The 22,685-nt window shown below is 52.1% G+C and overlaps 1 protein-coding gene across 2 annotated transcripts in view; it reads left to right on the forward strand.

The window, feature by feature from the left end:
• MDN1 (midasin AAA ATPase 1) overlaps positions 1-22,685 on the forward strand; it is a 140,666-nt gene that overhangs the window by 109,444 nt on the left and 8,537 nt on the right. The window contains exons 70-93 of one of the 2 annotated variants that reach the window (XM_075554768.1): positions 366-512; positions 1,225-1,334; positions 1,976-2,049; positions 2,477-2,675; positions 3,706-3,868; positions 4,527-4,673; positions 6,743-6,869; positions 8,002-8,107; positions 8,526-8,641; positions 9,426-9,911; positions 10,165-10,394; positions 11,109-11,258; positions 11,352-11,521; positions 12,387-12,548; positions 14,385-14,522; positions 14,664-14,805; positions 15,631-15,803; positions 16,733-16,885; positions 17,958-18,105; positions 18,456-18,772; positions 19,175-19,333; positions 20,061-20,162; positions 20,571-20,772; positions 21,688-21,861. In XM_075554768.1, coding sequence (XP_075410883.1) covers positions 366-512; positions 1,225-1,334; positions 1,976-2,049; positions 2,477-2,675; positions 3,706-3,868; positions 4,527-4,673; positions 6,743-6,869; positions 8,002-8,107; positions 8,526-8,641; positions 9,426-9,911; positions 10,165-10,394; positions 11,109-11,258; positions 11,352-11,521; positions 12,387-12,548; positions 14,385-14,522; positions 14,664-14,805; positions 15,631-15,803; positions 16,733-16,885; positions 17,958-18,105; positions 18,456-18,772; positions 19,175-19,333; positions 20,061-20,162; positions 20,571-20,772; positions 21,688-21,861 — 4,095 coding nt within the window. Of the gene's footprint in view, positions 1-365; positions 513-1,224; positions 1,335-1,975; positions 2,050-2,476; positions 2,676-3,705; positions 3,869-4,526; positions 4,674-6,742; positions 6,870-8,001; positions 8,108-8,525; positions 8,642-9,425; positions 9,912-10,164; positions 10,395-11,108; positions 11,259-11,351; positions 11,522-12,386; positions 12,549-14,384; positions 14,523-14,663; positions 14,806-15,630; positions 15,804-16,732; positions 16,886-17,957; positions 18,106-18,455; positions 18,773-19,171; positions 19,334-20,060; positions 20,163-20,570; positions 20,773-21,687; positions 21,862-22,685 lie in introns of both variants that reach the window. The other variant, XM_075554767.1, reaches the window with a different exon arrangement.

A 22,685-nucleotide genomic window follows, 5' to 3' on the forward strand; every position in this document is an offset into this window, starting at 1 on the left:
AGACTTGAGAACCAGTCAACGGAGAAGGCCTCCTCATTCTCTGTGTTCTGTAGACAATGGACATGGCCCGCAGATGCCCCTGTGGTGGGGAGGAGTTAACCTACAGCACTTGTGCTGAAGTGGCCCATTTTATGCTCGCAACTGGCACCTCCTAAATCGGTTTCATGACGTGGGCAGCTGATGGCTTTATGCCCACATGGGGTTGAGCTGTGGTTCTTGCTTTCGAGCCTGTGTTACTGGTAGCCTCTGCCTGAGCACCCCCCACCCACCCCCGGGTCTGCACCATCATGGAGTGCGTGCACAGTGTGAGCAGAGCGGGCTGGCTAACTGAGGACATGTCATGTTTTATTCTCTAAATCACTCAGACGACAAACGGATGACCCTGATGTTGCTGGTCAGCACTTTACAAGCGTTCATTGAGGGGTCCTCACTGGGCGAGTTCCACGTGCGACTCCAGATGCTGCTGGTCTTCCACTGCCACGTCTTGTTGATGCCCCAGGCTGAAGGAAAGGGTGAGGACAGCGCTGCTGCTGCTGGACGCTGACTATACTCTTGACTGGGGGCCCGCAGCAGGTTGTAAGGAGACCCTTGTGGTAGTGGCCCTGCATGTGGCCAGGAACAGACGGATTATAGACCAGACTGCTGCTGACAGGTGCGCTGGCAGAGAGAGCCAAGTGCAGGATCTGGCAGGTGGGGCCACTACTTCTCTGTCTAGACAGTGACTGTGGCCTGCTGGCTTGTCCAGACCACGGTCAGGTCCTTTAATCTCCTGAGAGCCCCGTCCACCACGGATCAAAGACCTGGGCATAAATGACACACTGTCAGATCCGTATAGGTTGCCTTGTGAGTGCTCAGGCAAGGTGAACCTCCTAATCCACCATCTCTACCAGTAGGCCCCATTTCTGCTGCTCTTTACTTTCCAAATCGTTTCAAAGACTTGGGAAGTCGCGGTCTTAGCAGAACCCCTGAGTGTGTCATCTTTAAAAGGTAAAGCGCAACCAGCAGCCGGAGCCAGGAAGCAGGGTGGGGGCACAGCTGGTGTCTCCGGAAGAGACAGGCACCCCGGCACGCTAGTGCGCAGTCTGCCTGTGGGTCGTTGTGTGGTCAGCTCCTGGTCTAGAGTCGTGAGGAGGGGTCTGCACTGGGGGGAGGGGGGGGGACTCTGGACGGGCCAGTAACACACGCACCACATGTGGCGCCTTGGTCCCTCTTCATTTCTTCCAGATTCACTCTGCAGTGTCCTGTGGAATCTGTACCATTATTACAGGCAGTTCTTTGACCAGGTCCAGGCCAAAATTGTGGAGCTTCGTGCACCTCTAGAGAAAGAACTTAAAGTAAGATGAGCAGCTTTGGCACGCACTCTTGGGGGAGCGCGAGTCCACCCTCCTACCTACTGAGCCGTGGGACGAGCTGTGTCTACCCACAGTGATGAGGGGGTCCTGGGCGGAGGGTGCACCGCCACTGGTGGCCTGGCCAGGTGTGTTAGTGGAACGGGCCCTGCCTGTCTGCGAATGGGTTCCTCAGCCTCGTCTAAGGCGGCAGTTCTCACCCTGTGGGTCACTACATAGCAGTAGCAAAATGACAGTCATAAAGCAGCAACAGAAATAATGTAATGGTTGGGGGTCACCACCACATGAGGAACTGTATGAGAGGGTCGCGACATAAATAGGTGGAGAACCACTGGTCCATGGGATGACCTCGAACAGTCTGCCGGGTCTCCCCTGCTCTGCCGGCTGCCATTGCGGTGGGAAGAGACTGGAGGTGGGTGCGGTGCATGGTGCAGTGCTTACTTGCTCATCCTTTGGGGACCATCACTGGGTTCCTTCGAAGACTTGTTGGACTTGTTTTCAGACACACAGGCTTGTGTTTGGGGGTGCGTGGGGGTGGGTTCTGGTCTTTGGCAGGTGAGGTAGGTAGAAGACAGACTCACTCTAGCTGTAGAAAGCCTGTCCCACAAGCTTCGCTCATTTTACAGGAATTTGTTAAGATATCCAAGTGGAATGATGTCAGCTTCTGGTCCATTAAACAGTCTGTGGAAAAGACACACAGGTAATTCACCATCTAAAATGGGGGTGAGTAGTGCTGCGATTTGGAGCTGGAGGCAGCAAGATGACTGCTTTCCTGGCCTGGCCTGGTGCTGCCTTGAGCTTGTGTGGCCTGACACCCCCAGCAAGGAGGTGTCAAAGCCGAGGCCACAGTGGGCGGCACCCTATAGAGGGGTTAAGTATTGCCGCCACCAGGCATGTTTGACCCCATGATTCCTGCCTTTAGTTTCTTCAGATGGGTATTTGCATATATGTAAAAGGAGGGTGACTGTGTAACCATGCTTTAAAAATATCTATGTATATATATCTATATGATATATTTAAATGTGTGTGCATGCGTGCGCATGTGGGTGCTGTACATTGCACTTTTTATATTTCCTCACGTTGCATTCGAATTTTTTCTTCCCATCTCTGTCGTTATCCTGGGTCAGGACACTTTTTAAATTCATGAAGAAATTTGAAGCTGTGCTGAGTGAGCCTTGCCGCTCATCCCTGGTGGAGAGTGACAAAGAGGAGCAATATGACTTCCTGTCTGGGCCAACAGATGCAGTCGCAAGTGACCTGTCTCCCATCCAGAGTCTGAACAGGGTGCTGCGAGAGACCTTGCTGGCCTGGCCAGCAGCTGGACAGGTGTGAGCGCGCGAAGAGTGTCTATTGACATCTAAGGGACTTCCTTTGAACTAGGCAAAGAAACCCCTTTGGAGTTCGTTCACCTCAGTCCACTGCACAATAAGACTAAAAAGGACAGGGCATTGGCCTCCACTCGGTTTAGTGCTTGGCTACGGGCAGTGCCTGCCTGCCTGTGGCCATTTCATGCGTGGGCGGGGTTAACGCTGCCTCCGGCTGCACAAAGGGCATCAAGAGTGGGTGTATCGCTGTGGTGAGCATGCCGCCGTGCCCAATTTCAAGCCCCAACAGTACAAAGGTGGATTACAAAATGCCTGAGCACCGAAAATGGTAGAGACGTTGGGTGCACAGGTGTGTCACAGGAGGGGCAGGCTCCTGCTGCTACGTGTGCTCCAAGAGTCGGGAGCACTGATCAGGAGGGCAGTCCCTCTGCCTCCGGACACGTCCCCAGAGAGTTTTTCATGTTTCAGTAGTTCAGAAAGTAAAACAGATGTGATTGGGCTGCCAGGATTGTTTTTCTGTGGAATGTAGTCGTCAAGCCGACCGTTCTCGCTGAGTGCATAGGCGTCTCGGGAAGCAGGGTGATGAAACTATGCCCCGTAGGTGACAGGTCTTTCCTTTATCCTCCTGATATTAAACATGGTGGTCAGGAATTCGGGGTTGGGGGAAGAAGTAGGGTTTGGCTGATAGTCACTTGTTTTGAGACACAGTGTGGCTCGGCGGTTAGGTTACTGGTCCTGCTGTGCTCCTAGCTCAGGCCTGACGCAGCTCCTGACTACCGTAGGGGCTCGAGGCCGGGTGACTTGGTTCTGCCACGGTGGTCTCGTGGAGCAGCAGTGCTTCATGTCTTTTCCATTTTAGTATCATGACATTGTACTCCTGTGACTTCAGAGGTGGGGATAAGGAATTCAGTGTTTGCTGAACTCTGAGTGGGGCTCAGCTTCGCAGTTTACACCTGTGCAGTGGAGAAGGTAGAGGAGGGTGTCAGAGTGGCATTCTTGGCGGCGAGATTCACCTGCTCTCTGTCTCGCAGGCCGTGGTCCCAGAACCATGTCATGCTGTTGCTCCTCTGCCCTGTGAGGGAGAACTTCTGAGTCGCTTGCCAAAGCTCATGAAACGAATGAGGAAGCTCTGCCTGACCTTCATGAAGGAGAGCCCCCTGCCACACCTAGTGGAGAGCCTCGATCAGTTCACAGGTGCGCGAGGGTGACTTCGAGGGTGGGAACGTGTTCTCTGCCAAGTCCTGGCTCGTCCACTCGTTAACAGAAAGGCCTTCAGAAAGCGATTAGCCTGTAAAATGAGGCTTACAGGTATATGCTTCTAGAATTGTTGTGGAGGTTAAAATGACATCTTCCAAGTATTGGGAGCTCAGTACATATTTACCAGAAAGTTAGCTCGGGTAATTTAAAGCAACAGTTGATGGTGGAATGCACTATACAAAATTGGTGTTCAATAGGATCTTTGTTGTTTGACTGACTATAAAACTCTTAAGCAAAAAAGGAACACCCAGTTTGATTTGGGTTTTTTAATGCAACGGCTCGCAACCTGGGGATCGCGGCTCCTTTGGAGGTCGAACGACCCTTTCACAGGGTCGCCCGATTCATAACAGTAGCAAAATTACAGGTATGACGTAGCAACGAAAATAATTTACGGAAAAAAAAAAAAGAAAATAATTTACGGGTGGGGCGGCTCACCACAACATGAGGAACTGTATGAAAGGGCCATGGCATTAGGAAGGTTGAGAACCACTGGTTTAATGGTGAAGAGAGTTAGAATCCTGTGTGTATTTTTCTATTTCCATGCATCTCAGTCCTTGACTTAAACTGTTTTAACTAAGCGCCGTGTCTCCCGTAGGTGAAGTCGTTTCCTCTGTGGGTGAGCTGCAGCGCTTAAAGGTGGGGCCCACAGCTGAGAAGGAGAAGCAGCGCTCTGAAGCCAAGCACATCCTGATGCAGAAGCAGCGAGCTTTGTCAGACCTCTTTAAACACCTGGCAAATACCGGTAAGGCAGGCAGTGGCAGGCAGGGCTTATTTCAAATGTTCAACATGGTCACGTCCGTCATTTTTACTTGCGCGGTTCAGTGGACTTCATTACGTTCACCATGTTGTGCATCTACCACCGTGATCTCTATGCATGCTTCATGGTCTCCTCACTCTTCACCGAAACTTTGTGCCCTTTTCAGAGTGACTCCCGTTTCGCCCTCCCACCTGCATCTCGTAACCACACGTAAATTTTGGTGTGTGTCCATTTGCCTGATGTGAGCATTTTATACACATGGACTCATTCAGCTGTTGTCCTTATGTATCTGACTTTGTTCACTTGGTGTGGTTGGAAGGGGGGCCTATCACAGGTTCCATAGGCACAATTGTACCTATGGAACAATTATATAAAGATTATAGTAAAGTCATAGAGAGCATGAAAGAGAGAAGAGAGATTGAAATTAATGGGGTCAGGCACATTTCATCGTAGCATGCTCACCTCCTGGATGGCCATGATTTTACCAGCCAGGTCCGTGCACAGCGTGGGCCGAGGGGAGGTGGGGCAGGGACCTGGCAGGAGGGTGGAGACCCTGTTTATTGCTAACCAAGGGTTATGTCTACTTAGGGGGGCGTGATTGCAGATAACCACACATCACAGGAAGGGGCAGTACAATAGGCATACACAGCATAGGAAGGGGATATACAATGATAGGAAGGGGAGGAACTATAGGTATACATGTGACAAGAAGGGCGGACCCTAGATTCATGATGGCAGCCTAATCTTGGTCACCCTTGGGTGGGCTTGATCTCTCTGGGGTCTCCTACAAGGAAACAGACAACTACAATCCTTATCAGAAGGACGTGGGCCCTACTTGTTGTGGGATAAACAGTGGTGACTGCTCACTCTAGATGGCTGATAACCCTTAGGGAGAATGGCCCCTGATCTACTCCTGATGACCTCCAAGTATATGGTCATTCGCAAGCAGCTGAGTTTTGCATAAATTTGGGGAGACAGCTTGGGAGAAATCCTTGTTTCCCACAACGTAGCATGATCTTTTCACATGCGATTCAGTCGTTCTTGTTGGAGGACATTTGAGTGGCTCCCGCTTTGACTGCCCTGCATAATGCTGCAACAAGTTGTCTCGGGGACCAGTGCAGTTTGAGTGCCTGCTCCACCCCCACCCCCAGCCATCATATTGTTTTTGTTGCTACTTCATAACTGTAATTTTGCTACTGTTATGATTCAGGCGACCCTTGTGCAAGGGTTGTTCGTCCCCCAGAGGGGTTGCGACAGACAGGTTGAGAACCGCTGCTCTATCAGATGTGTGATCCTCAAGTATGTTCTCTCATTCTACAGGTTGTTTCTTTACTTCCTTGATTTAAAAAGCCCTTTGATGCACAGAAGCTAATTTTGAGGAAACACATGTAATCTATCTTGTAGTTCTGTTGCTCATGCATTTAGTGTCCTAAGAACCTATTGTCGAAAGGCAAGCCAGCTTTAGAAATGTGATGCCTAGAGCCCCACTCAGACATGTGCCAATCGTACGACAAGATTGCATGGTCCCCACATCGCTTCCCAGTTTTGCCATTTCCTTTCTCAGAATCCATATTTTTATTTCATCACTATGCCTGTGTTAGAGTGCCTGCCCCTCAATGCCGCATGGAAAGCAGTGTTTCTTACACTTAGGGGCATGCCATCCACCTGGGGCTCTGGTTCAGTGCGGAAGCAGAACTAGTTCGTTAAGTCTGGGCAGAGCCGAGGTTGCATTTCTTGCCACCTGCCGGGCTCATGTTAAAAGGGTCTGACTACTTGAGCAGCTCAGTAGCAAGAGCACAGGGGTGGGGGCATCCATTCTAGCTCCCAGTCTCTTCATCAACAAAGCACAACGGAACCCACTTCAGAGGGACCCTGGAGGGCAGAGTAGAAGAGCCCCAGGGGCTTTCCAAGGTGGGGGTCCATTCTGAAGCAATCTGCCACTGTCTCCTGCAGACAGCTGGTAGATTTGAGCCTCTGACCCTTCGTTTCATAGCTAAGGGTGCCACTGTGCCACCCAGACCTTGCACTTAAACTAATGCTGCTTATCCTCCTAGGTCTGTCATACCGCAAAGGTCTGGCCTGGGCTCGTTCGAAAAGCCCCCAAGAGATGCTTCATCTTCACCCGTTAGATCTCCGGAGCGCGTTGTCCATAGTCAGCAACCCCCCGGAAGCGGATTCTAGGTTTGTGCTCCAATTGTACTTGCATCCAGTCATCGAAGTCCCCAGGGCCGCCCGCGCCTGCCTGCCTGCCTGCAGGAGCTCTTTGGCAGCCTGCTTGTGAGAGGAAGAAACGTAGCATTTCAAAAAGCGCCTGGCTCAGCATTTGCCAAGGGTGACCATTCATTAAGCGTTAGTTTTCTCTCCCCCTTCCTCCTCCTCATTTATTCCTTTCTCCCAGCCTTTGGTTTCCCGGAGCCCTCGCATCGACTTTGTGCCCGTGAGAATGGCCACAGGACTAGCTGTTCCATTTATGCCCCCCGCCCCCCAGAACAGGGTTGAATTTGAGCGCCCGTAAACCTTTTAGACAGCGCTACCTCCATGTTCATACCCCAGAAGAGGTGGTAAGTGGTGGCTTGAGTGAGCGCTGTATGGTAAACGTGTGTTGTTGTTTTTTTGCTTTGGTTTTGTCTTAGTGCCCTGTTAGTGCTTTAAATCTGAGTGCATTTCAACATTGAAAAGATGGGGGGCACTTATTTAAATTCCGTGTTGTTTTATTGGCACCTAAACCACATACCATACAATTCAATAGTTCAGTCATATCAAGACAAATTGTACAGTCGCTTTTAGAAGAGTCCATTGTAGAACCTTCCCCACCCTCCCCCGTGGTGAAATCCTCTTTACAATGAACTGTGCCGTCACAATCCGTTCTAGTGCTCCTCCTCCCTCCAAACCCCCGCCCTTCCCTCTAACCCCTAAAGGGCACATTTTACATAGATATGCTGGATTTTTGCTTTTAGGAAATTAAGGCCAAGTGGGCATTTAACCCCAGCTGGTCAACAGTTGAGCTCCCTGACTCACTACAGCTCCTAACAAGCCTCCGTGTCTCTGCCCAGCCTCCGTGCCAAGAACGGGCGGAGTGCACCGTTTTCATTAGAGAGCCCTATTGGTGTCACTCCTTCCTGCACTGTCCCGCCAGTGCTGAGAATGCAGCACAGCCTCTCGATGAAGGACTGAAGTCCCTCCATCCTCCAAGATCTGCTCGGACGCCTGACTTTATGCTAGCTCATGGCCAAGCACACCGCTCTCTGGCGCTTCAAGGTCTGAGCTGGGAGTTTATAGTTTGAATGAAGCAAACTGTTGATTTCTTTTCCAGTCTGCTGACAGAAATCTCATCGACGTGGGATGGGTGCCAGAAGTATTTTTACCGCTCCCTTGCACGGCATGCCAGGCTTCATGCGGCTCTGGCGTCCCCTGTCAAGGTAGGCTGCCTCTCTGAGCTGTAGGATTCGTGGGTCCCGGCATTTTGCTGACACCATTAAACTTAAGTCAGTATCACTTTGTACTACAGCAGAGAAATTCTCCTGCACAGCTTCTCAGAAGGACCAGGTGTGTAAGGAAGAGTGTCGGAGAAGCGCTTTAAATGAGAAAGCCTTTTTACCCTGTGAATTAAGGAGAGACACTAGTAACATAGTTTGGGCCCCAGAATAGCAGTGGTCTGTGGCAGCAGGATTTGACAACGGCTCAGGGAGCTGAGTGTGTCACTCGATGAGCAGGGATGAAAGTGTGCAAGCAAGGGACTCTTCCCTGGAGAGGGGACCGCAGAGTGGCTTTCCGAGGTGTCTCCAGGGCGGTAGCTGCCAGTAGCACCTCAGCGTGGATTTCATTCCCCCCCTGCAGGAGATGGGCCTGGGCAATGTTGAGCGGTGTAAAGGGTTCTCGGCCCACTTGATGAAGATACTTATCCGACAGCGGCGCTCCTTAACCACGCTGACCGAGCAGTGGATCATCCTCAGGTATCGGCTGGATGGGTGGTGTGAGCTAGGGAGAACTTGGAAGTCAGCTCGGAGTTGCTGCACGAGGTGTTGAGTCACGAGGTGACCCCCCAGGACCCAAGCTGGTGTGGGCAGTGGGTTTCTCTGAGCGCCATGCTGCAGAAGGCAGAATGGTAAAAGCTGAACCATACCCGGGCCTTTGTTGCTGGAAGTCTGTGTGGGCTGAGGTGGCATTGTGAGGGTGGCCTTGGGCCATCCCAGCCTCACACACAGATCCGATTGGCATCTGTTTCCGTGTGGTCAGGCTTCTGGGAGCACAGCATGGTAATGCACTGAGCCCAATATATGCCCCTCGGGGGACACAGTTAGGGGCTGTCATCATCAGTGGGTTCTTCGCTGAGAGGGACCTGGTCTTCTCAGCACCTTCCTTCCGCCCCATTCATTGGGGTTTAGCTAACAAAGGACTAGTCACTTATTAGAGCCCGCCCTTGCCCTCAGCCTAATAATGCTCCAAGTCAGGGCAGTGGTGTGAGTGGGCTGGCTATGAGAGGATCTTCGGTGAGAAGCTGTGAGGTGTGATACCTGTTTTGAAAGACTGATGGATATGTTTACCAACTTTGGGAGGGATTTTTTTAAAGGCTTCTGTGCTCTCTGGGGCCGCCTTCCTTGCTGAGGGCTAAAAGCCTGTGCGTGGCTCAGAAACGAACACACTTGTTTGCTGTAAAGCACAGCCTGCTCCCAGGGTCGGAGAACTGAATGTGTTCTTGTTCTCACCCCCCACCCTTTCCCCGGTGTCTCTGCACAGGAACCTCCTCAGCTGTGCTCAGGAGATTCACGGCAGGCTGACGGGGCCGCTGGCCTCCCCTGTGGCCTTCCCTCCTCAGGACGGCATGCAGCAGTGGACCGAGAGGCTGCAGCACCTGACCATGCAGAGCAAGGTCCTGCTCGAGCAGCTCTCCTGGCTCCTGCAGTGCTGTCCCAGTGCAGGCATGGCTCCAGGCAATGCCGCCGCCCAGGCCCAGGGCCAGCCTTCTGCTCACCCCACAGAAGGACACGAGCTTACCAAGGGGCCGCTCTGCAGAGCAGTGCCTGAGCTGCTCCCAACAGAGCTTACCTACCTGTCCCCAGTGCCCGGAGGGCAGCTGCCCTCTGGCTGCCGGATGCGGAAGCCGGAGCAGCTGTGGCAGCAGTCGACTGCAAGATTGACAGAGATGCTGAAAACCATTAAAACCGTGAAGGCGGATGTCGACAGGATTAGGCAGCAGTCTTGCGAAACTCTCTTTCTTTCTTGGTGAGTGTGTTGTGTCTTCAACTCGACACTTCATGCTTTTGCACTTGATCAGTGTGTAGGGGTGGGATGAAGTTTGGGGGCGCGGTCAGTCTGGGGTTCAGGTCTCTGTCCTTTGCTGCCCCAGCCTGGTGCTGACTCAAATGATACACCTTATCATGGCACACAGTTTAGGTATTGCAGGGAGCTTTGTAATGGTGTCTTTGACTTGACTTTTGGCCCCTGTTTTTCAATGCTGGCATTTTTATTGTTGCAGGAGAGATTTTGAAGTTTGCTCTTCGGGGCTGAGTTGCCTGTCCCAGGTGTCAGCTCACTTACAAGGCCTAGCGTCCTTGTTCGTTCTTCCAGGGATGGAGGGTGAGCAAAGGGACCCACAGCTGGCAATAGTTGAGAGTCTGGAATACCTCCGAGGAGAAATCAGTAAAGCCACAGCTGACTTTCACACCTGGAAGACACAGCTACTCGCCACCCCCAGTAGCCACAGAGGTAAGGCCGGTGGTCAGTAAGGGGTGGCAGTTAATCTGGGGGTGGCATTGTGCAGATTTCAGTCTGATTTGTCTTCAGGACACAATTGTATTTTCTTCTCTTGAGGTGCCTGCCAAGGGAGGTATACCTGGAGCCTTGGGCTCAGAACTTGTTGTCTCCTTTGAGTTCTGTGCCTTCAGCTGTCATTGAGCCACGTGTTTTGTGGGGCTCACCCGTCAGTGACAGGCCGTCTTCCCGTAGACTGGAATGCTGCAGGCAGATGCTGGACTCAGTCTGACACACACCACCCTCAATGTTCACATGTGTGTCATTCTTCTTGCAAAATTGTTTTTAACAAAATGATAACCTTCTCCAGGGCATCTTTGTATTTAGTAGTTTGACGGTCATCTCTTACCCCTAGTAGCTGTTGGCTTGACCAGGGATCCGCACACTTTAGAGATGGAAGAGCCGATCCTGTCCCTCACAACATTCGAGAGCCATAAATATATTTTTACAAACAAATGAAACCAACTGAATACTCGCCTTTAACAGTTGTCGAGCTTTCTTCAGAGCCACGTGTGCGTGCGCTGAAAGTGCCGCCTGTGGCTCGTGAGCCGCAGTCCGCCGGCCCCTGGGCTAGACCCGCCGGCAGGATGGCCACGTGGAGAGTGTTGGTGCCTCACAGCAGCACGTGGTCGGTGAGTGATTGATTGTTGTTTTGCCCTGTCTTACCAGGAAGCCAAACTTCAGGCGACGGACTTGTGGAAGAATTTGCAGAGCAAATGGAAACGGCCATCCGGGCCACCCTCTGTGCCATTCAGAATTTAGTGGAGAGAAACAATAAGAAAGCAGCGGCGAGCGCGGGACAGGAAGACGAGGGGGACGGTACGTCTCAAACGAGGCAAGCCGTGGCTCCCGCCCTCCCTCACTGCTCGAGGTTTTCTGCCGTTCTTCATGGCGTTCTTCTCTGAATCACAGCGGCGGCAGCCTTTGGGAGACTGCACCCAGGGCACCTGTCCAAACTCCTGGAGGATGACTTCTGGGCCGACGTGGGCACGCTGCAGGTGCAGAAGATCATCTCGGCCGTGTCGGAGCTGCTGGAGAGGCTGAAGTCCTGCGGGGAGGACGGCATTGCAGCGAAGCACGCGGTACCAACCCCCTTGCTGCCCAGAGGGAGCGTCAGTCACCTGGCTCCGGAGGGAAGGCCCTAACGTAGGCTGCCTGAGCCCAAGCCACCGGGAATCTGGTCGTTTGTTCCTGAGATAGCGAGGGTCGGGTGGGGTGTGTGGACACAGTGGGTTAAGTTTTGAGCTGTTAAAAGGCAAGGTTGGTGCTTCAAGCCCACGAGCCAGTCGCGCAGGAGAAAGATGAGGCTCTTGGCTCCCATAAAGATGTGCAGTCCTGGAATGTAATGGGAGTTCCTCTCCACCCTGTCGGCAGCCTTGCTGTGTCCGAATAACGATTTGAGGATAACGGGTTTGGTTTGGGTTTGAAAAAGTCAGTGAGAAGCTACAAAAGAATGGGTTGGCTAGCCAAGGGATATGATTGTAGAGGCACAGGTGCAAAAATGCTAGCAATTTATTGTCTTAGGTTCACTCATATCCTAGCCGCTGGCCCCCACGTGTTTGTTGTTAGCGGTAAACGCTGCTGCACACACAGTTCAGCCTCCCTACCTCATGGCTCTTTGTATTTTGTTCTGTAGCATTGCCTCCGATGACAATTTTGCCTATAAGCCTCAAACCTGTAAACGGTTTACTTGTTGAAACACACCAACAAACAACCCTTGTTAACAAAGTGTGACTTAACCCCTTAGACCTTAAAGTGCCTGTTTGGGAAGTCTCAGCCAGCCAGGGGCTTAGCCTTTGTCTTTCTGAATGTGCGTTTCTTCCTTGGGCTGGGCCGGGGCGGGGAGCAAAGGCAGGTGGAAAAGGAAGCCCCGGTGACATTTGGTCCCTTCCCTGTGTGGCTACATCAGCAGCATGAGCAAACTTTGGGGTCCCCTCCTGCCCTCAGGTCTTCAGCCAGTCCTGCTGCCTGTTGGTGCGCCTGGTGCCCATGCTCTCCAGATACTCGGACCTCGTCCTCTTCTTCCTGACCATGTCTTTAGCAACTCACCGCAGCACCGCGAAGCTGCTCTCTGTGCTTGCCCAGATCTTTACGGAGCTTGCCCAGAAGGTAAGGAAGGGCCCTTCCCTTGGAGTACCGTCAGTAGAAGCCCAAGTGTTTGGTACTTGAAGTGGTTTGGTTTGACGGGCTTCTAATTGGAACCTTCGCAAAAATAGCAGGCTGAAGTCTCTGAGGCTTTGCCTGGTACCCGATTGCCCCACAGCTTTGGAACCTGCAGATCCACCGAGTCTTCTGGACCCCAGATCTGTCTCGAGGCTGTCAAATCCCACACCCTTCTTAATCAGAAACTTTCAGATAGCTGTGAGTTAGACTTGCAGGGCAGACCTCTGAAGCCATGACCTTTTCGGACACCATTCCTACATCATCATGATTAATGGTGGGGCGGGACGGTGTGCTACAAGGAGGGCTCTTCTTTAAGAGGGGGGTTATTCATATGCTTCGCCGTGCACCCAGCCCTGTGGTCTCAGAGATCTTAGACCCTGGGGACTTAGGAGCCGGCGCCGGCGATGGGGTGGTAAAATCCAGCTCTTGGACTCCTAAGTCAGTCGCTGACTCACTGAGCCTTGGTTTTCTCATTTGTAAAACGAGGTCTGCCCGCTCTCCTGAGCACGTTTGCAAGAACCAGGCTTAACCTTTTAACTTTTTAAAGTCTCATAACCTTTCTGAGTAGTGGTGAAGGAACTTGAAAGTTAGACCGAGGCTGAGAACAGAGATGTGGGTTTTAATCACAGCCCTTAATCTGCCGAAAGCTGTTCGCATGTAACTAAGTCGCAGTCCGTATGCTGCTCTTAGATGTTCACTGTTTGCTGGCAGTTTATCTGTAGGGCTTTCTCATCCTCAGATTGACAGATACCTTGATGCCATGCATCTTTTCTTATTAGGAGCCCTGATGGCACAGTGGGTTAAGCAGCAGGCTACTAACGGCAAGGTCGGCAATTCACACCCAGCAGCTACGCCTAGGGAGGAAGGTGTCATCTCAGAAAGCCAAAGAAGGGCTCTTCTCTGCCCCTTAGGCTCACCATGAGTGAGAAGCAATGCAATAGCAGTGGGACTGAGTGACTGTTTTCCTATAAAGTGAACATTTTTGATTGAGGTTCACCCACTCCCATCACAAGTACTAGTAGTTGATTTCTCTCAGGCTGTTAGCCAACGTTAGATAGCTTTGTTCCTTCCACGTGACGAGCATTCCTGTGCGGCGTTCTTAACCTGCAGCCCATTGCCTTGACAAGCAGCGGCCAGAGGCCAAGCAGGCCCCGTCTGTGGACAGAAGTGGGTTTGTTTCGAGAGTGGAGGGGGGAGGTCATACCCATTTGTCTTTGTTTTTCATAATTAAATGAATGTGATTTCATTTAGGGAAGCTTACCTTGCATTTTCTTCAGGTTTAAAGATCAAAGTGAAGTTTCCCACATGTGGCTTCTGTTTCAAGCAGAGTCCCACCTGGGTTGGTAACATGTTCTGTTCTCTCTCTCTGCTCAGGAGGTCTCACTGAGAAGTGAATAGAGAAAGGCCAGCCCTTTGGGAGCCAGACACTGAGAGGTTCTGCCCTCACTTGAACACTTGCTCCGAAACGGACTGGCCTGCCCAGGGCACTGCCTTCTATTTTTCAATCTTGGCCAAAATGACAAACTCCCACATGCCAAGGCTACCACAACTGAAGACCTCTTATGTTAGTCGGCGTCAAGCTTGGCAACAGTTTTTATCCCCAAAGAGAAATAAGATCCAGCGGGCTAGTCTTCCGTCAGATTTAAGATACTCAGCCAGAAAAATCATTCTGCGGTGGTGTTAATTTTCTTTCCTCCATCCCCCGAGGAGTGGAAAGGAAATCCCTCTTTTTATTGCTTTTGTGTCTTAACTGCTGCCTCCATTTTTTTTTTTTTTTGGAAGGGATTTTGTCTTCCCAAAGAATTTATGGAAGAATGCGCTGGAGAAGGAGCCACCGAATTCCACGACTATGAGGGAGGCGGACTGGGAGAAGGCGAGGGCGTGAAGGATGTGAGTGACCAGCTAGAAAGCGAGGATCAGGTATGTTTTCCCATGTGGGAAACTGCTGGGCGGGGTCTGGAACCTGACCGCCTGTCTCCTTTGTGTGCGATGTTTAAACGGGCATGTGTGTTTGTAGAGCTAGAACCTTGCTTACGGTTTCTATGCTGCTCTTTGGGATAGGCGGAAGATACGTTTCAGAAAGGCCAAGAAAAGGACAAAGAGGATCCAGATTCAAAATCTGATATTAAGGGCGAAGACAATGCGATTGAGATGTCAGAAGACTTTGCCGGGAAAATGCACGATGGGGAGCTGGAAGAACAAGGTGTGAGATTTAATTGCATTTGTTGTCACGGCATTGTTAGGGAAACCGTATTTTGTTCAGGAAGGAGCCTGCGACAGTCTTTTGAGAAAGGCTGATTACAACTACAAAACTACTCATAACCGCTAACAAGCCCGCGTCTGCATCTGCGAACCACGGGTTGTCACTGCTGTGAAAATGGTTTGAGAATGTGATTTGCAAAGTGTCCTATCATCTGTCATGTTTGATGTGTAACTTAGCAATCCAAATGTCTGTCCAAAGCTTAAGTTGGAAGACAGTAAGTTATTTTCGAGGAGATGCAAGCAGACCCCGACAGAAGATGGGCACTTGCCTAGGCGGCACAAGGAAATAGCCTTTGGGAAAGTAGGCCTTTTCCAGTAAAGATGAAAGAAAAGGCTGGTGGATTGAGCAAGGCATGACTAGAGATCAAATCAGAGCAGCCCAGATCTGGGAGCTGGGAGGAAACCTTGGACTAATCATCTAGGCCAATCCCACCGTTTCCTAGATAGAGAACGAGAGCCAGGTGAGGGTGCCAGGTCCCCGAGGAGCGGCCTTCCCTCTGCACCGCAGCAGCTGTGGTAGTGTGCTCCTCTTGCCAGTGAGCACACTGCAGACTGCGCTTCCCCAGACAGTTTGCAAGCTCCGTAGATGACTTCAGTGGGTGTGAAGGCATCTGCCGGTAGTGTATTCAGTAGAAACGCGAATGTGCACGCACCCCCACCCTGTGCCCAAACACAGAGGCACAGGGCACTTGCAGGAGGGCCTCTCCCCCACACAGGACCAGGCTTGGGGCCTGCCTGACTAAAGCTCACGGCCTGCCTTTTTCAGAAGAGGACGCCGAGAAGTCAGATAGTGAGGGCGGGGACCTGGACAAGCAGATGGGCGATCTCAATGGCGAGGAAGCTGACAAACTAGATGAGAGGCTCTGGGGTGATGACGAGGAGGAGGAAGATGACGAGGAAGAAGGCAAAACTGAAGAAACGGGACCGGGAATGGATGAGGTAATCCCTTCCCCCACCTTCCCATTCCAAATCAATTCTCTCTCTCTCTCTCTTTCTCTTTCTGTCTCTGTCTCTCTCTCTCTCTCTCTCTCGATGAACTACCTTAGAAGGCCCTAGGTAGCATGGGAGAAAAATGTGGAATAAAACTCAAAATCCTAAGAGACCAGGCTTACGGGTAGAACTCCCAAGGCTATGGACTTTGATCTCCTCAACAGCATCATGCCTGTTGGTAGTGTTGTGGAGTAGACTGCTAACCACAAGGTGGGGCTCCTTGGGAGAAAGATGCGTATGGATCTTGTAAAGGTTTACAGTCTCAGAAACTGGGGTTGTGGATGAGTCAGACCAGTGGAGGCTGGTGTTTGTAAGTGGGACAGTGGCACTAGTGGGGTGCACATGCCGTAGAATAAGCAACCATTAGGCATTTCCCCAGGGGCAGAGATCAGAAGGGGCAGGAAAGGAGGAGGAATGGAAACCAGAAACAGTGGTGGTCCATTGTGGGGATTGCAGTGAGGTGAAACAAAATGTTTATGCATTATCGAATGAAACCTGATCTACTCTGTAAACATTTACTCAGTCCACAATGAAAAGGTTTTTGCTTTGTTTTTTGAAAAGACTGGGTCTAGGTACTCAGTGGACTCTGCTGTCGACTGCCAGACCGCCCCTGGCAGAGGGGTGGTTGTGGGGAGGGTACAAGGCTGCCTCAGCCACAGCCACCCATTCTGCCCACAGCTGCCATCAGGGCTGCTGCGTGGGCAGACCAGGCCCCTGACTGTCCTCTGCAGGTTAGACATGGGTCCTTCTGCAGCGAAGGCCGCAAAAACAAGCTACAACGTGCCTGTCCGAGAACTGTACTAGACAGAGGCTGCCCATGTGACAGCAGTTTCTCTGACTGCACATGGTGATGTGTCATTTCTTCCTCTGATGTTTAGGAAGACCCTGAACTTGTGGCCAAAGACGACAACTTAGATGCCGGGACTTCAAACACTAACAAAAGCCAGCCAGATAAGAAGGAAGAAAAGGAAGCAGCAGAAGTGGATGATAGCGCACAGGGCCAAGACAAGATTAACGAACAAGTAGATGAGGTAATGCGGAGTGGAGGCTGGTCTGTTCCCCCAGCTCAAGATCTCCGCGGTCCTCCTGCCTTGAGGAGATCAGGCTCTGTGAGTGGAGACCGTCTTTCCGGTTTCCACGTGGCACCAAGACTCCTGAGAATAGCACCTACTGCTTAGCTACAGCGAGAGCCTCTCCGAGCTGCCAGCCCATGCAGATCCCACTGTGGTTTCCCAGGGTTCCGAAAGATGGCGTTGGCTAAGATAGTGGCTGAGGGAACCACCAGTGAAACGTACACTTGGTTCTGCCACGCACGACCTGTTCATTTTTTTCTACCTCGACTCGGAGGCCTTGTTGGCACAGTGGTTCTGAGAGTTGGGCCACAGTCTGCAAGGTCAGCAGTTTACCACCAGCCACCCTGCTGGGGACCATAAAGAACTACGGTCTTGGGAGTGGGGGGAGGCTGGAATGAAGTGGGGAGCAAATAATGAATGCAGGAGTGGGGAGGTGCGCTCGGACAGACTGGTGGTTTCCGGCTGAATCATGGAGGTGTGTGATACATGACATCTCAGTGAAACTATTGGAGGGAGGGTCTCAGAGGGGCAGGGCTGTCCTTTCCTGGAGGGTCCCTGTGTGTCGGGACTGACTGGATGACAGTGGGTTTGGCTTTTAATTACCTCATCGTTACCCTACTGCCTCGTCAGAAGATGTGAAGGGAGCCTCTGAGCAGGACGTAAGAGGTGTCACTGTTGGTTACTGACCAAGAGCAGTCCGCATGCTGTTTGGACTGGGAGCTGTCTAATTCAGAAGCTCAAACCTTGCTCAAACCTCACACATTTCCCTTTCTTTGAGATGAAGTGTCTTAGCATTGGAGAACCTACATAGAAAATGAAATCTGACATTTTAGTAGGAAAGGTAAAAAAATTACTACAAAGATCCTACTCAGGTGTGCTGGTAATTCAGAGAATGCCTACTCAGGTGTGCTGGTAATTCAGAGAATGCCTTTGACCAGCAAAGTACAATTTCTCAGAGCGAATTATTTGAGGACTTTTCTTTGCCCTCCTTCCAAGCTTTCATTTGTTTGTTCTCTCCCTTTCCTCAAAGAGAGACTACGACGAGAATGAGGTGGACCCTTACCACGGCACTCAGGAACAGCTGCCCGAACCCGAGGCCTTGGACCTCCCAGACGACTTACAGCTGGACAGCGAAGACCAGCCCGGCGACGAGGACACCGACAGTGAGGGTGGAGCAGGTACGACTGTGACACCTCGGGGGGCTAGCTGGAACTCCCTGGGGTCTGTCGGCCAGCTCATAAACCAGGCTGGTCAGCTCATTAAGACGTCGTCTGGGTAGCCGTAAGCCCACACGCCAGCAGGTATTTCTCCTCCCTGTGTGGCACTGCTGAGTCCTGATAGAGCCTCCGTGCCTCACTCCCCACAGCTGTCCCCGCGCAGGCTGAGGATGGGTTTGGCCTGTGGGCTGGTGTAGCGTGCCGGCACCTGCCTTAGAGAATAGTCGTAAAGCGTATCACCTATGTAATTCTCAGTTTATGAAAGTATGTGTTTAGCTTTAAACATTCTTCTTTGCGTTGTGTATATCCAGAAGAGAACCCTTTGGAGATCAAAGAAAAACCAATGGATGTGGAAGAAGAGGGTCATGAGGCTGGTGAGAGAAGTGAAGAAGCAGAGGAAGGGCAGGCTGAGCCCGAGCCCGAGGGCTGCCCCAGTGAGGATGCTGCGGGGGCAGGGGAGGAGGAGATGGACACGGGGGCTGATGACCAGGACAAGGACGCCGCTGAGCTCCCCGAAGAAAACTCGCAGGGGGAGGAGGAACCGCCGCTGCCGGAGGAAACCGACAAAGAAGGAGATGAGGAAGGTGTACAGAACGGCTCCACTGCCCACCAAGGCCTTCAGCCACAGGTATTGTGGGAGTCTGGCTTGTCATCAGTTAAAAATAGGAATGAGGATGAGGAGAATCGCCTGGTCTCCTCCCAGATGTCTGCAGGGTGCTCCTCCCTCCTTGGGGCTTTGCTAGAGTCCCCAGTCCCACCCTCTGCACCCGCCTCGAGACGGCATCTGCCTGCCGTAGGCCCTCATCATGACCTTCCCGGCGTTTTGAGCTGGCCGCGTAGACATGACTTGTTGGCCTGCGTGAGCTCCGCATGGTTGGCAGTCAGGAACCACCAGCAGCCCCTGGGGAAAGACTGGGCTTTCTGCTCCTGTCCACAGTTGCAGCTTCGCAAACCCCTGGCTGGGTGGCAGTGGAGTGTCCCTGTGCGCCAGCATGGACTCGCGGACGGCACTTGTATTTCTCCCCAGAAGGAAGAGCAAGAGGAGAACCCTGACCCCGAGGAGCAGCTGCCCGAGGCTGCCGAGCGGAAGGAACACGAGGCGTGTGGGCAAAGCGGGGAGGAGACCGTGCAGAGCGAACAGGCTGTGGAGCTGGCGGGGGCCGCGCCCGAGAAGGAGCAGGGGAAGGAGGTGAGAGGCCCTTCTCCCCGTTGGAACGTGGCGTTACCTCTTCTCTCCCGTCATTGGGTTCTGTGTAGGAGCACTTGGCCCGCACCCTCACCTGCCCCACTAGTGGTTCACCCCCAAGCTGCTCAGCGGGCCGGGCAGGGCAGTGTGCTTCTTCCCGGGGACCCCTGGTGGCCACGAGGCAGCGCCGACCTGAGGGCATTGGCTTGGGTGACTAAGTGTAGGCTGTTGGTTTTCTTGCCGGCATCCACAAGCGTGCTCTATTCCCCTCGGCCTCTCAGGTTTTCTAGGCCAGAGTGTTTACTGTGGGCTGCATTTCAGTGAGGTGCCTCCTGAGAAGACCTGACACAGTCTCCCTGAGTTCTCCTAATGCCTTCACGGGATAGGTAGTACTGTTACTGTTTTCCGTTTGAGGAAAACAAGATGGAGTGCAAATCTCAAGAGTACACTGGTTAATGGTGAAGACTAGTTTCAAATTGAAGACCGACCTGGCTCCCAGCAAGCGGTTCCTCCCCAGTAAACAGGAACCAATTAGCCTGCAGAGCCTGGGCCCCGGCTGCCTCCTGGGCCTCCTCTGTGCTGGCCCGGCTGGCGTTCCAGGACGGGCCGTAGGCAGCGACAATGTGACAGAGGAAGGCAACCGTGGGAGAAGTCAGGAGCATCCTGGCCCAGGAACCGGGGCCTCCTGGTGCCCTTTCCCTATCCTCATTATTGTTGGTTGGAATTCCAGGAACATGGGACTGGAGCTGCAGATGCGAACCAGGCAGAAGGCCATGAATCTAATTTCATCGCCCGCCTGGCCTCACAGAAGCACACCAGGAGAAACACGCAGGTTTGTCACACTTTGCTCGGCTCCGATGAAGGCTGCACGTAGAGGCCCTTCCTGCCCCATCAGCCTTGCGAGTGGAGCCTCTCCGAGGCTTCTTGCACCCCCACCTTCCTGTTCTGGGGCTAATATATGGTATCGGATGAGTGTATAAAAACCACCCCCCTGAAATCCTCCCCTCGGCACAGTCCTTCAGCCCCACAAGGCATCCTTTCCCAAATCAGTGCTCCCAGTTCTGTGCATCTTCCTTGAGGAATATGCTAGGTATGTGTAACATGTGTAGATGTATGTGTACATGTACATGATTGTGTGTTTCTCTCCTTCCTTGCCTTTATTGAAGACATAAAGGTAGATGACAGCCGTGGTTTAATGATCTGCTGTGTTTTATTACCTGCTTGCACGTGTTGCCCACAGAGTTTTAAGAGAAAGCCTGGGCAGGCCGACAATGAACGCTCCTTGGGTGACCACAGCGAGCATGTGCACAAGAGACTGAAGATGGTGGAGTCCGACAGCCAAACAGAGCAGGGGCCCGCCCGCCCCCAGGCCCAGGTGGAGGAAGCCGATGCCTTTGAGCACATTCCGCAAGGCAGTGACTCTTACGACGCACAGACCTACGGTATTAGGCGTGTGATTGTGTGTCTGTCATGCGTTACTACAGACTTAAATTTGAAGGAGAGCAAATGGCTTTTAAACTTATTTTCCCATAAGATGTGTGGAAGTACAATTGGATTCTACTAACAAGTCTCCATAGCCACCTCCAAATACTCGGGATCTGGTTGTAGAGAAAGCCCATTCACTAAACATCCTGGGACAAGTTGGCCACATCCAAACCCAGCCCAGCCTCTGCCTCCTCAGAACTAGTACTTCTTCAGAGGCACGTGCAGGTGGCTCCCTGCTGTGGTGGGGCTGCAAACCCGAGGATGTGCTGCTTCCCCCTAGTGGAAGGGAAGGGGGACCTGCAGAGCGATGCAGGGTTCTCGCAGTGGCTTTGCGCAGTCCCAGCCCTAATAGGGAAAGTAATGTTGAGCATATGAGCCTCGTGGAGAAGACACGAAAATTATGTTTCTAACCTAGATGACTTTCCCTCCCCCACTTCTTTTTAAAAGTGACAATAATAATTGCTACTGTATGTTGAGCTTTTACTTTGACACGGTTCTGAGCCTTCCGGCCTGACCGCAGCTCCTCTAGGAAGGCTCAGGCTAGACGGTCTCCATCTCACAGAGGAGGCCAACGGAGACCACTGCAGCAACATCGAGCCCCACGGCTGTACCACCCCGGCCCTGTGCTCTCGGTCACCACAGGCTCCCACCTGCAAGTTGGTGATGAGAACGCTGCTCTGCGCAGTGAAACCCAGTAGGCCACCTGTCAGGCAATGGGTGGCTCAGTCCATCCATAAGTCCGTGGAAATCCTGAGCAGACAAGCCTGGCATTCGCAGACTCATGGCAACGGGAAGTGACAGACAGCACAGTTCACCCATCGTTACTTTCAGCTGAAAAGAATTGCGTTCTCGGTGTGTTTTGTTGTTGGCAGATGTGGCCAGCAAGGAGCAGCAGCAGTCTGCAAAAGCCCCGAGCAAGGATCAGGAGGAAGAGGAAGAGCTGGAGGAGGCTCTCATGGACACAGAGGAGCAGGAGCTCAAAGCAGCGCATGCAGAGCAGCTGAAGCCAGAGGATGTCAAGTCAGGGGCCACAGCAGGACCCACAGGTGAGTCCTATGGAACTCTGACAAGCGAAGCCAGTCCTCTTGTCCCACAGTATTACCGGAGTGTAAACTCTGGCCTTTCCAAAATGAAGATTTACTTTGAGAGGCACAGAATGGGTTTTCTGCATAGAGAATTTTATTGAGTCTCCCCGGGGGAAGAAATGCCTTTCTAGCCAGCAGCAGCACCCCCAGCACCCCTTTCACCTATTTCATTACTTCCTGCTATGTAAACAAGGCTCTTAAGTATTCTCCCACAAGGGATTATGGGTGAAATCCCTCCAGTAGCCACTGTGACGGGTGTAGCAAGGAGTTCCTCTGGGAAATACAGTCCTAAGCTATTTCATGGACTCGGTACATGCTTTGGAGCCCTGCTGGCATAGTGGTTATGAGTTGGGTTGCTAACCTCGAGGTTACCAGTTCGAAGCTACCAGCTGCTCTACAGGAGAAAAACAGGGCTTTCTACCCCGGAACTCAGGGAGGTTGTTTTCCCCTGCCCTATGAGGTCATTGTGTGTAAGAATCAACCCAGTGGGAATGTGTTTGGTTCTGTGGCAGGCTTTGTCTACCTCTCCTCCTTCACTCCCATGCCCTGTTTCAATAGTCTGTCTAGTTCCGTCCTGACCCCAGAGCTCAAGTGTAAATCAGAGTCCGCTAGTTTTGTTTGGAAGCAGAAAGGTATGGGGGAGGAGGCAGTGGGTGCTGTTACAGGACTCCATCTATCCTTCAAGGAAGGAAGCTTCAGAAACTCGAGTTTCAATTCATCAGTCTTTTTAAAACGTGGCCAAGGAAGATAGACTAGTATATTTACCCCAGTTCTGAAGATGTTTT

This window comes from Tenrec ecaudatus, chromosome 7 (genome assembly GCF_050624435.1).
Source record: "Tenrec ecaudatus isolate mTenEca1 chromosome 7, mTenEca1.hap1, whole genome shotgun sequence".
In the NCBI taxonomy this organism is placed as follows: domain Eukaryota; kingdom Metazoa; phylum Chordata; class Mammalia; order Afrosoricida; family Tenrecidae; genus Tenrec; species Tenrec ecaudatus.